General features: G+C 41.4%; 1 protein-coding gene across 2 annotated transcripts; it reads left to right on the plus strand.

Annotated features, from left to right (window-relative positions):
• The first annotated feature begins 5,014 nt into the window (after positions 1–5,014).
• Positions 5,015–6,235, plus strand: LOC133549259 (uncharacterized). 2 transcript variants are annotated; one of them, XM_061894488.1, is made up of 4 exons: positions 5,028–5,081; positions 5,173–5,250; positions 5,339–5,498; positions 5,596–6,235. In XM_061894488.1, exons 3-4 carry the CDS (start codon positions 5,351–5,353, stop codon positions 6,105–6,107), a joined length of 660 nt encoding a protein of 219 aa, XP_061750472.1. In that variant the 5' UTR covers positions 5,028–5,081; positions 5,173–5,250; positions 5,339–5,350; the 3' UTR covers positions 6,108–6,235. The 2 variants fall into 2 exon arrangements, with proteins under 2 accessions (XP_061750471.1, XP_061750472.1); XM_061894487.1 differs by having other exon boundaries at positions 5,015–5,081; positions 5,173–5,498; positions 5,596–6,232.
• The last annotated feature ends 7,895 nt before the right edge of the window (positions 6,236–14,130 follow it).

Consider the following 14,130-nt stretch of genomic DNA (forward strand, 5'->3'; position numbering starts at 1 on the left):
ATCTATTGTATTATTTATTTATTTAAAGTCATATTCCTGCATATTTATATTGTTTTTTTCTGCATGTTTGTAAAAAAAAAAAGGAATCGTTTGGATTGGATAATAAGCGCTGAAAAAGGGTCTTCAAATAATTTATAATCATAATTAATAATAACATCTTATCTATTTTATTATTTATTTATTTAAAGTCATATTCCTACATATTTATATTGTTTTTTTCTGCATTTTTGTAAAAAAAAAAAAAATATGGAACGGATTGGATTGGATAATAAGCGCTGAAAAAGGGTCTTCAAATAATTTATAATCATAATTAATAATAACATCTTATCTATTTTATCATTTATTTATTTTAAGTCATATTCCTACATATTTATATTGTTTTTTTCTGCATTTTTGTAAAAAAAAAAAAAATATGGAACGGATTGGATTGGATGATAAGCGCTGAAAAAGGGTCTTCAAATGATTTATAATCATTATTATCAATGACATCTTATCCATTTTATTATGTATTTAAAGTCATATTCCTGCATATTTATATAGATTTTTTTTTGCATTTTTTGTAAAAAAAAAAAATGGAACGCATTGGATTGGACAATAAGCACTGACAAAGGGTGTTCGAATGATTTATATTCATAATTAATAATGACAGCTTATCCATTTTATTATTTATTTAAAAGTCATATTCCTGCATATCTATATTGATTTTTTTTGTGTGCATTTTTTGTCAAAAAATAAAATCAATCAATAAATAAATAAATCACCCCAAATTATTTAGGGGCCCTAAAAAATATTTTTAGGGCATTTAGGGCTCCAGCCTTCCTAAAACAGGCCTAACTGTTATGATGCACACGCCATCTGCTTCTCCCTCCCCAGCAGTAGCACCTAGAGGCCCCGCTGTTCGCACAGCAAGACACGCCCCCGCACGTGCCGCGCAGACTGCAGCCATGCGCCTCCACAGCTGCCGACAATCACCTATCAACGCAGCTGGTCTTGACGAGAGGCAGCGGCATAAAAACTCACGCCACTGACTGCTCCATGCCGGAACAACCTTTTGATTCAGTAAGCTTCACGGCTCTGGCTCCTCACCTGTGTCCCTCTCTCTTGCTCGTTTTGTCTCCCTCGTGCCTAGTTCTTATCTGTCCTTGTCGTCTGCTATTCCCACAGCACCTCCGTGTCTCTGCAGTGAGCGGTGCGTCTCACCTGCTAAATTCTTTCCCTGGACTCTGACTGCCTCCCTGGACCCTCGACCCCCCGCGCTTGCACCTGGATCTCTGGACGTCTCACTCTTGCCTCCACGGACCTCGCTAGGATTTTGGACCTCTCTCGCTTCACCCTTCTGGACCTGTTTGCTACTGCAATCAACACACACTTACAACAACCCCAGGTAACTTATATTTGAGTAACTTCCACACATAGCCTTGCATCCACACACATAGTTGCATACACACCCCATGTACTCATCAAGCCAAAATAAAACCTTTGAGCTAGACCTCCTGATGTCGTGCCGTCTCCTTCCCCAGTATAAACGTAACAGTTTGTTCCGGCCATGATGTAACCAGACGCCACGCAGATATTTCAAGCCACCCCTCTGTCCCGAGCCCCCTCGACACCTGAGATGTCTGCCATGTCGACAGTACTCCAGCAACACCAGAATCGTTTTTCCGAATTGGAGGACCATCTGAATGTCTCCATCTCTCGCCTGCAGGCTAGAGTGAACACCCTCAGTCCAAACCAGGTGACATTCTCCACGCCTGACACGAGCACCCCAACGACACCTTCCCTAGGGGGTCAGCCTCAACTTCGGGAACCCAAGATTGCCAGTCCTAAATCTTTCGAGGGGGACTTTGAACTTTGCAGAGGTTTCCTGGTACAGTGTGAGTTAATATTTCAACACCAACAGTCTCGTTATGCTACAGATGGTGCTAAGATAGCATTCATGTTTTCACTGCTTTCCGGTCCGGCATTGAAGTGGGCCACAGCAGCTATTAATAAGACTTTGGGACTGAGCTCCGATTACGTTGCTTTTCGTACTGAGTTCCTCGCAGTCTTCAACCACCCAGTCGATGCTGGTGACGCCGCCACAAGGCTGCACACAATCCGGCAGGGCTCCCGCTCCGTAGCCGCTTACACTCTAGAGTTCCGCACTCTGGCAGCTGACAGCGAATGGGGAGACAAGGCACTACAGAGCGCTTACAGGAGAGGCCTTAGCGAGACCATAAAGGACGGCTTGCTGCGGGACCGACCTTCCTCCTGCCGGGAGCTCATCGAGTTGGCCCTGCTTTTCGACCAAAGACTGTTGGAACGTGCCGCAGAAAGAGACCAAAACCCCTCCAGCTTCACATTGACACCCCTACCTCGACCTGCCGACCGTTGTCTTGCAGGACAGACATTTCCCCCGACTATGTCCCCTGCTACTATCACGGAGCCGATGCAGATAGGCAGGTCTCGATTGTCGACTGAGGAACGGGAGAGAAGATTCCGGCAACGTCTCTGCCTCTACTGCGGCCTTGCGGCCCACATCATCCGCCACTGTCCTTCGCGACCGAGGGACCTGGCTCCCCAACCAAGAGGTATGCTGGTGAGCCATACCGCCGTCCCCACCTTAAAGAGGGAGAGAATGGATCCTGGCATACTGTTTCCTGCGACCTTGGCCTGGAACTCGAGGACATTATCAGTTGGGGCCTATTTGGACTCCGGGGCAGACGACAGCTTTATCGACTTTGAATATGCACGAAGAACCGGGATCCCCATGGTTCCTCTCGATACCTTCCTCTCCGCTCAAGCTTTGGACGGACACCCTTTAGGTCCCATCAAACACCGCACTATACCCCTGTCATTGACCCTCTCAGGCAACCATACTGAGACCATCAGCCTCTGGGTACTGGATGCCCCATTAGCCCCCTTTATCCTCGGCCGCTCCTGGCTTTGTCAGCACGACCCCCATATATCCTGGTCATCTGGCAGAATACTGGCATGGAGCACTTCCTGCCACGCGCACTGCCTCAGGTCTGCAGTAGCTCCCCCTTGCAGACTCAAGCCCACTTCACCACCTCCCGATCTATCCCGTGTTCCTTTGGCGTACCATGACCTGGCGGCTGTCTTCAGCAAGGAACAAGCTCTTTCTCTTCCACCCCACAGACCCTATGACTGCGCGATTGACCTGATCCCCAACGCGGTCCTCCCGTCCAGCCGTCTGTATAATCTGTCCCTCCCTGAGAAGCAAGCCATGAGTGACTACATCTCTGAGTCTCTCACCTCCGGAATCATCACCCCATCCAAGTCACCGGTGGCAGCAGGGTTTTTTTTTGTTAACAAGAAGGACGGTTCTTTAAGACCCTGTATTGACTACCGACAACTCAATTGCATTACCGTTAAGAACAAATACCCATTACCCCTCCTGAGCTCATCCTTTGAGCCCCTCGCCCCTGCCACCATTTTCACAAAGTTGGATTTACGTAATGCCTACCACCTGGTGCGCATCAAGGAGGGTGATGAGTGGAAAACGGCATTCAATACTCATCTGGGCCATTTTGAGTACAGAGTCATGCCGTTCGGGCTCACAAACGCACCTGCTGTCTTCCAAGCCCTTGTGAACGACATTCTAAGAGACATGATCGATCGGTTTGTTGTTGTTTACTTGGATGACATTCTAATTTTTTCTAAGGATCTACAGGAGCATCACCGACACGTCCGCGTCGTTCTTCAGCGACTCCTGGAAAACCGCCTCTTCGTGAAAGCCGAGAAATGTGAGTTTCACGCAACATCTGTTGACTTTCTGGGCTTTATCATTGAAAGCGGTCATATCAAGGCTGACCCCAAGAAGGTGGAAGCAGTAGTGGAGTGGCCCAAGCCTTCTACTCGGACGGAGCTAAGGCGCTTCCTGGGATTTGCGGGATTTTACCGACGGTTCATTAAGGATTTCAGTAAGGTGGCCGCACCACTCCATGCTCTCACATCTACCAACATTCCCTTTCAGTGGACCCCAGAGGCCGGGAGGGCCTTTTGGAGCCTCAAGAGGAGTTTTGTCTCTGCCCCTATCCTTGTTCATCCTGACCCAGACTGCCCATTTATTGTTGAGGTGGACGCCTCCGATTCAGGGATTGGGGCGGTGTTGTCTCAGCGCTCCAGGTTAGATAACTGTATCCATCCCTGTGCTTATTTTTCCAGACGCCTTTTGCCTGCAGAACGTAACTATGATGCTGGTAACAGGGAGTTGCTGGCAGTCCACGGCGCTTTGACAGAGTGGAGACACTGGCTTGAAGGGGCCAAACACCAATTTCAGGTCCTCACAGATCACCGCAACCTCCTGCATGTCCGGTCAGCTAGAAGGCTGAATGACCGTCAGGCCCGCTGGTCCCAATTCTTTTGCCGGTTTGACTACGTCCTCTCGTACAGGCCGGGCTCCCGCAATACTAAGGCTGATGCCTTGTCCCGGAAATTCTCGGAGGAGCCCGCCTGCACCGTCTCTCAAGAAACCATCATTCCTCCGGCCCGAATTATCGGCATGGTCACCTGGGAAGTGGAGAACCAGGTTCAGCGTGCCCTGCGCTCCAATCCCGGACCTAGGGGCGGACCCCCCAACAAGCTTTTTGTTCCCCGAGAACTACGCGCCAAGGTTCTGGACTGGGGGCATTCCAGCATCATCGCCTGCCATCCGGGATTCCAACGCACACTCTCCTTCATTCGACGGCGGTTCTGGTGGCCGTCGATGGCTTTGGATATACGTGAGTTTATCGCAGCATGCAGTACCTGTTCTCGTAACAAGTCTTCCCACAGACCGCCGGCGGGCCTGCTGTGCCCCCTAACTGTCCCCGGTCGTCCCTGGTCACACATCGCGCTGGATTTCATCACTGGATTTCCCTCATCCCGAGGTAACACCACCATCCTTACCATCGTTGATCGCTTCTCCAAAGCCGCACATTTTGTCCCTCTGCCTAAACTTCCCTCTTCTTCCGAGACGGCCGACCTCCTTACCACTCACGTGGTTAAGCAGCATGGCATTCCCATGGACATTGTCTGACCGTGGCCCCCAGTTCACTTCCCGGTTGTGGCAGTCATTTTGTAAGGGGATTGGGGCTACGGTTAGTCTTACATCAGGATACCACCCACAGAGTAACGGCCAAGCAGAGAGGACAAACCAATGTGTTGAGACCATGCTACGCTGTGTTACAGCCCGCCAACCTGCCTCTTGGAGCAAGTTCTTGCCCTGGGTCGAGTTCGCCTACAATTCTATGAAGAGCTCGGCCACAGGTTTGTCACCATTCGAGTGCTCCCTCGGTTACCAACCCCCTATATTCCCCCAACAAGAGGCCGAAGTGGCCCTCCCTTCTTCTCGTAGGCACATCAAGAAATGCCGTCAGATTTGGAAAACCGCCCGTGCTGCCCTGTTGAGGGCCTCCGAAAGAATGTGCCGCAGTGCCAACCGGCGGCGCATTCCGGCTCCATCCTACACTCCTGGACAACAAGTCCTGTTACGGGCCAAAGATCTCCACCTACAGGTACCTTCCCGTAAACTTGCACCGCGGTTTGTAAGACCATATACGGTGGAGGCCATCATCAACCCAGCATCTGTTCGTCTGTCTCTTCCCCCCTCAGTGAAGCGACATCCGGTGGTCCATGTATCCCAAATTAAGCCTGTTTGTAGTTCTCCACTTTCTTCCCCTGACCCTATTCCGCCCCCTCCTAGAATTCTGGATAACGGTGACCCAGTTTGGACCGTCAAGGAGATCCTTGGGGTCCGTCGGCAAGGTAGGGGTCTGGTATTTTTGGTAGATTGGGAGGGTTATGGTCCAGAGGATAGATCCTGGGTGCCGGCCTCCTACCTTGCTGATCCCTCCCTTCTGAAGAACTTCTATCAAGCCAACCCTGGAGCTCTCCGGCGCTCGTCGGGAGCCTCGCATAAGAGGGGGGGCACTGTTATGATGCACACGCCATCTGCTTCTCCCTCCCCAGCAGTAGCACCTAGAGGCCCCGCTGTTCGCACAGCAAGACACGCCCCCGCACGTGCCGCGCAGACTGCAGCCATGCGCCTCCACAGCTGCCGACAATCACCTATCAACGCAGCTGGTCTTGACGAGAGGCAGCGGCATAAAAACTCACGCCACTGACTGCTCCATGCCGGAACAACCTTTTGATTCAGTAAGCTTCACGGCTCTGGCTCCTCACCTGTGTCCCTCTCTCTTGCTCGTTTTGTCTCCCTCGTGCCTAGTTCTTATCTGTCCTTGTCGTCTGCTATTCCCACAGCACCTCCGTGTCTCTGCAGTGAGCGGTGCGTCTCACCTGCTAAATTCTTTCCCTGGACTCTGACTGCCTCCCTGGACCCTCGACCCCCCGCGCTTGCACCTGGATCTCTGGACGTCTCACTCTTGCCTCCACGGACCTCGCTAGGATTTTGGACCTCTCTCGCTTCACCCTTCTGGACCTGTTTGCTACTGCAATCAACACACACTTACAACAACCCCAGGTAACTTATATTTGAGTAACTTCCACACATAGCCTTGCATCCACACACATAGTTGCATACACACCCCATGTACTCATCAAGCCAAAATAAAACCTTTGAGCTAGACCTCCTGATGTCGTGCCGTCTCCTTCCCCAGTATAAACGTAACACTAACCACGCCAATGGTGCCATCGCTGTGTGTGGCATCACACACACACACACACAGACACACAGTGGAACAATAGACCACATGTACTATAACGACTCCCCAGAAAAGCTCCAGTTTGGAAAAAGAAACCTGTGTGTTGGAAATAATTAGCGGCGCGGAAAAAAAAAAGACATGGAAGTAAAAAAAAAAAAGTTTGCACCTATGACTTGTGCAAAGTTGTCAAACGCACGGCTCGGAAACGGCGTCAGGAAAGCCAAGGAAAAGTCTGCACTTGTTGATTTATTTATTTGTTTTCTTTTCATCTTGATTGTCTTTCTCACCAGCATTAATGTTACTGACACTTTTTTTTTTTTTAGAGCCACAGCTGGCTAATAAATACAATGAAATGTTAAAACGCACAAAATTGCCATCACAGAAAGTGTGTGTGTGTGTGTGTGTGTGTGTGCATGTGCCAGGAGGCGCCCGCAGTCTTAAAAAGGTTGAGGTTAGCAGAGGCCACGCCTCCTAAGATGGCTCCGAAAGGCGTGACCCGGGAAGTGAAAACAACAACAACAACAACAACATCAACAACAACAACAACACGTCAGTCAATAGGAGAACAAAGAAGGAGAATATCTATCCAGTGCTTATAGGATGCGTGTGTATGGTGTCGTCAAAAAAAAGCTCAAAATAAAAAAAACGAGAAGAAGAAAAAACACAGAGGTAATGAGTGTAAAAACTGGAACGATGTTCAAAATGTCAGGAAAAAAAACAAAACAACACAAGAAGAAAAAAACCTGAGTGCTCTAATTGGGGCGTTTGACAAAAAACATGTTCATGTTCAACACTGCTACTCTTCAACCACTGAAATACTCACTTTTTCAATTAAAAAAAAAAAAAAACACAAAACATTCTCCGAAAGACACAAAAACTAAACACTTTTTTCCTCTGTCCTCGTTAACTAATATCAATACTTTTTTAGTCCGTGTCCAAGATTATTGGTTCTAATCAGTCCCTCCAGGATTTTGTCTTTTCTTTGTGTGTGTGTGATTTTATGAACTTCTTTTGAATGTTAACTTAAAAAAAAAAAGCGTAAAATTTCAACAAACAAATACTGCCTTGATGTTTTACTTGTTTTATACCACATAGACCAGGTGGCAGTAAAAGCACATCGCAAAAGCCCCTTTGTCAAAGGTTAATTTATCCTGGTGAATATTAGTAAACATTCATTATAATTGCATTTATTAATTTGAGGGATTTATCATCACACTCCAACATCTCTAACAGGCAAACACCGCTCTTTGGCGAGGTCAGCCAAGCAAATGACAATATGTCCTTTAACGCCGGGTAAAAACAAGTAAACATTGAATAAATATATAAATACAGGAAGTAGATGTTTGTGTACTACATTACCCATGGGGGCTTAGCGCTGTAGGCGGGAACAGGAAGTAGTTACGAGCTATGCAGTTTGATCATGAAAAAAAAATGTATGTATTGTGTCTGCTTCTTTTACATCAGGGGTCCCCAAACTACGGCCCGCGGGAAGTCCAACGTTAAAACAATTTAAAAAAAAAAACTTGTTATTTTTATTTTTGTATATATTTTTTTGAATTTTGAATCTGTTTTCTATGTGTTACTCTCGGTGTTTCCTAGCCGCTCAGGCAAATCATATTATCTAAAATTTTCCAATCGATTACGTGACATCATCGCACTCATATATATATATATATATATATATATATATATATATATATATATATATATATATATATATATATATATATATATATATATATATATATATATATATATATATATATATATATATATATATATATATATATATATATATATATATATATACACTCACACACACAGACATATATATATATATATATATATATGTGTGTGTGTATATATGTATATAATGCATGTATTGTTGTATATACATAAACATACATATATACATATATATGCATACATATATATATACTGTATATATATGTATGTATATATATGTATATATGTATGTTTATGTATATACAACAATACATGCATTATATACATATATACACACACATATATATATATATATATACATACACATCTATAAACATGTATACATATATATACGTATATATATGTCTGTGTGTAAATATATGTATATAATGCATATATATAATGTATATACATAAACATACAGATTTATACATATATAAACATAAATATACATATGCATATATAAACATAAATATATACATATATATATATTGTATTTATATGTATGTATATATAATGTGTATGTATAATGTATCTATCTATATATATACACACATACATATGTATGTATGTATATATATGTATATAATGCATATATATAATGTATATACATAAACATACAGATTTATACATATATAAACATAAATATATACATACATATATATACTGTATTTATATGTGTGTATATATAATGTGTATGTATAATGTATGTATGTATATATATATGTATATAATGTATATATATAATGTATATACATAAACATACAGATTTATACATATATAAACATAAATATATACATACATATATATACTGTATTTATATGTATGTATATATAATGTGTATGTATAATGTATGTATGTATGTATATATATATATATATACATACATACTTAGTATGTATATATATGTGTGTGTATATATATATATATATATATATATATATTTTTTTTTTTTTATACACACATTTTTTTTAACCCAATCCGGTTCCCATAGTCAAAAAGTTTGGGGACACCTGGTTTACTGATTATTATTTTTGTTTGGACAGTTGACGTGTGTTGGAGCATTTCCATCGGCTGAAATGAGTGACAAGTTGAAGTTAACACAAAATTCCTGGAGGCACCGATTATAGTTTCTTATCCAATTGTTCCTCATTTTTCTTTCTCCTGTGTTTTCATCCTGGTTCCTGATTGGTCGACGTTTTCTAATCGCTCGCTCCGCTTTTTCTTGAACGCGAATGCATTCGTTTGGGTTTGGTTCCCGACACGAGCAGGGGAAAGATGAATAGCAGCGTTCACACGGACATGGTCTTCAGATATAAAGTGAGCACTTCTTCTCTCGTTGTTCTCCTTAATAAATTATCAGCTGTAATAACGAAAAAACGCCGGGTAAAAAAAAATAAATTTAAAAACAGACCAAAATGATGACGTTTAAAAACGAGCTAAGAACACAAACTAGTTTTTCGTACCTTTTTGAAAATACAGTGAAGCGATTCCGAATGTTTGGAAAGTCTACAGTCGCGTGGTGAACTTAAGAGACGTCTCTGAGCGTGTCCTGGAGGGATTGTGGGTCATGTAAGACTTTTTGCAGCATTAGACTTTAAGACTACGGCACCCCGACTCCATGTAGATGCACGTTTGGCACATTTTGTGTAACATTTATAATAATCCTGATACAAATAATACACCACTTACAAACTGTTGATTCGACTTTCGGGTACAATTTCACGATGAAGCGAAAATGCACTTGAACTTTTTACACGACTTGCTGTTCTCTGACGGGTAACTTCCTGTTTTTGGTCCGAAATGTCTCTCAAGTACAAGTCCATGGATGTTGTCATGCATCCTGGTCATTGAATCTCAGGGCGATCAATCCATTGCAACTGGACTGTTTGGTTTGTCTTGGAAGACGTTTCGCCTCTAATCAGTTCATGTTCATAGACTTAGGTTGGTCAGATCTAGTCCCAGGCTTAGATTGTTCAAATCTAGTCTTAGACTGAGATCGGTCAAATGTAGTTTGAAGCTTAGATTGGTCAGATCTGGTCCTAGACATAGACCATAGAAGACGTTTTGCCTGTAATCAGTTCATGCTCATAGACTGAGATTGGTCAGATCTAGTCCTAGACTTTGAATGGTCATATCGAGTCTTAGACTGAGATGGGTCATATCGAGGATGAGACTTAGATTGGTCAGATCTGGTCCTAGACTTTGAATGGTCAGATCGAGTCTTAGACTGAGATCGGTCATATCGAGGCTGAGACTTGGATCGGTCGGATCTGGTCCTAGACATAGGCTTGGCAAATTTAGTTTCACCTCTCATCAGTTTATGCTCATAGACTTAGGTTGGTCAGATTTAGTCTTGGACTTAGATTGGTCAGATCTAGTCCTAAATTTAGATGCTCATAGACTTAGGTTGGTCAGATTTAGTCTTGGACTTAGATTGGTCAGATCTAGTCCTAAACTTAGATGGTCAGAGCTAGTCTCCGACTGAAATCGGTCAATTCTAGTCTGAGACTTAGATTGGTCAAATCTGGTCCAAGACAGGGATTTGGTCAGATCTCGTTTTAGACTTACATTGGTCGGGTCTAGTCTGAGACTTAGATTGGTCAGTTCTAGTTCTAGATTAAGATTGATCAGTCTAAAACTAAACTAGTCTAGGACTAGATTTGAACAATATAAGTCTCAGTTTAGATCAATCCAAGTCTAAGACTAGATCTGACCAATCTAAGTCTAGGACTAGATTTGACCTATCTAAGTCTCAGACTAGGTCCGACCAATCCAAATCTAAGACTAGATCTGACCAATCTAAGTCTGGGACTAGATTTGACTGATCTAAGTCTCAGACTAGACTCTACCTCAAATAACTGCTCAACTCCAAATCCTCCAAACGACATCTGCGCTCCAGACAGACTAACCTGCTCCAATTTCCAAGGTCAAAACCACTAACAATGTGAGACCGGGCTTTCTGCTCCGCCGCTCCCAGTCTGTGGAACGCTCCCCCTGACCACTTGAAGGCACCACATACTGTGAATGTTTTTTAAAAAAGGCTTAAAAACCCTTCTTTAAAAAAATAAAAAAAAAAGCCTTTTTTTTCAGATATATGCGTGCTAGTTCTAGTTTTTATTTTTACTATATTTTTATTTATTTAGGGCTATATAAGTAAACATTGATTGATTGCTAATACACTGTAGCACTTGGAGGTTGTTTGCTCAATGGAAAGTGCTTTTTAAAAATAAAATCTATTACTATTACTATTATTAGATTTGACCGATCTAAGTCTAAGACTAGATCTGACCAATGTAAGTCTAAGACTAGATCTGACCAATCTAAGTCGATGAACTTGAACAGATGAGAGGTGAAACGTCTTCTAAGACAAACCAAACAGTCCAGTTGTAATCGATGGAACACCCTTGAGGTTTCTTTAGTACCAAACTTGTACGTATGGGGCGTCACTACTTCTGCCCCAGGAGGAGGTCACACCATCAACCTTTGGTCCAGGGACAAACTGGGGCTGAGTACCTTTGAACTGTCCCTGGGAATCGATATCAGTACCCGGAAAAATCGTTTTTTTCGAATTAATTAAGATTCTTATTTGTAATGTTTCAGTTTTCTTTTAAGTAATATATAAATATATCAGAATGGTTTATCTATTTTATGGAAAAATTTAGGTAATCAACGAACTCCAGTGTTATTAAAAAAGTATTGATTTTGAATCGAGATTCAATTTGGAATCGAATCAATACCACCAAGAATCCAATCCAATCATGTGGTTCCCAATGATTCACAGCCCTAGTAAACAGTACCCATTTTTCTGTGTGTGTTCATGAATGCCAATTTGTTTGCCAATGAACCCTAATTGAACAGTGAGCAGTCAGGAAGTAGTCCTTGAATGTCTCCTGTTGAGTCCTACAAAGTGTTTGTACTCTAAGTTTTGTACTTATTACACACCAGCTGTAGGATTGTGACATTGATCTTAATAGTCATTTTCAATACCACGTTTGAAGGCGTTGAAATTGCCGTGTAAAATCGCTAATGCTATTCAGTACCATTCATATGTCAGGGAAATATGTTACGGTTTCATTTTATACGGATTGGTACTCGGTGGTACTGACAGAATTCGGTCGAGGTACGTATCCCTAACGGTCCTGACATCTCCACCCCAAAGATTGTCTCGTTCCAGACGAAGAGTGGCCACTAACGAGTTGTTTTGCTAGCAAGACGGCTAACGACCCATCGCTATGTAGAACAATCCTTCGCGAGCTAAGACCAAAACCTCAAAGCTACAGGTTGACTTTTAATTGTCGCTAGGTCAAAACCACAACATTTAAATTGAGTTCACCCGTAAAAGTGAAAGTGCACTTGAGCTTCGCCGTGAAAATTTTTGCGAATCGTGTAAATAAAACAAAAATTTTCCTAATGTGGCCTCAAATGACAGTTTCCAACATCACTTTCTCTCTTTTCGTACCAAACAAACAAAAACATTCACAAGCTGGCACGTCATACCTGAGCTGGGAGAAATATATATATATATATATATATATATATATATATATATATATATATATATATATACATAAATATACATATATATATACATATATATACATACATATACTTATATACATACATACATATATATACATATATATACATACATATACTTATATACATACATACATATATATACATATACATAGAATACACACATATATACATACATATATATATATATACATATACACATACATATATACATACATATATATACATATATATATATATATATATATACACACATACATACACACATATATAATTATATGTACATATACACATACATATATATTTATATATATACTGTACATACATACATATACATACATACGTATATATGTGTGTATATATATATATATATATATGTATATATATATATAAATATATATATATACATATACACACATACATATATATGTATATATATATATATATATATATATATATATATATATATATATATATATACACATACATATACATATATATGTATAAAATACAAGTAAAATAACAACAGTAATGTCATGTATGCAGTTTGTCCAAGAAAACAAAACAGTGGATGGATGCACTGTTTGTTTGTTTGTTTGTTTGTTTGGCCGACTGAAGCAACTCCGCAGCAACGTCCAAATTTTCCAAACACAGAATTGATCTAGAAAACAAAAACACATTAAGCAAATTCAAGAACAAAAAATGCTGCCAAACTGCATGATTAAAAACAAATGCGTGAGAGAAATGGAAGAAAATGGAAGTTAGCCGTGCTAGCTGGAAGTTAGCTACCCCCGAGAGCTAAATGTCTTTAAAAAAATGAAGACCAACATTTTTTGTAGTATTTTTAAGTGTTTGGCCAAGATGATGTACTTTTTCATGTACCTTTTCCTTGTGACTTTGAAGTTGTGCTAACTTTTTATTAGCCTAGCTAACTTTCTTTGAGCCTGGCTAACATCCTGACACTCTTGTGTCACCGCCCAATCTACTGAGCTGCCCGAAACTTGAATGCATGCGTCATAAAGTCTGAAGCTTCCGTTCCTTATTTTCCAAAATATTCAATATATCTTGCGTATATTTTACATTTTACAATTAGAACAAATATTTAATGACATCAGTCATTATTAAAATTTGAAGTTGCCGTCATCTTAGTTTTGATTGTGGGTGACATATTGGCGCTTACATTGTCGGAACTAAATCAGCTTGCTTTCACGCTAACTTCCTG

This window comes from Nerophis ophidion, linkage group LG03 (assembly GCF_033978795.1).
Source record: "Nerophis ophidion isolate RoL-2023_Sa linkage group LG03, RoL_Noph_v1.0, whole genome shotgun sequence".
In the NCBI taxonomy this organism is placed as follows: domain Eukaryota; kingdom Metazoa; phylum Chordata; class Actinopteri; order Syngnathiformes; family Syngnathidae; genus Nerophis; species Nerophis ophidion.

What these genes read in the sequence shown, in the direction of transcription:
- LOC133549259 (XM_061894487.1), top strand. Translation starts at nt 5,351, where the DNA reads ATGCCGTCAGATTTGGAAAACCGCCCGTGCTGCCCTGTTGAGGGCCTC. An exon ending in CCAAAGATCTCCACCTACAG is followed by an intron (nt 5,499 to 5,595) that starts GTACCTTCCCGT and finishes TTCCCCCCTCAG; the next exon opens with TGAAGCGACATCCGGTGGTC.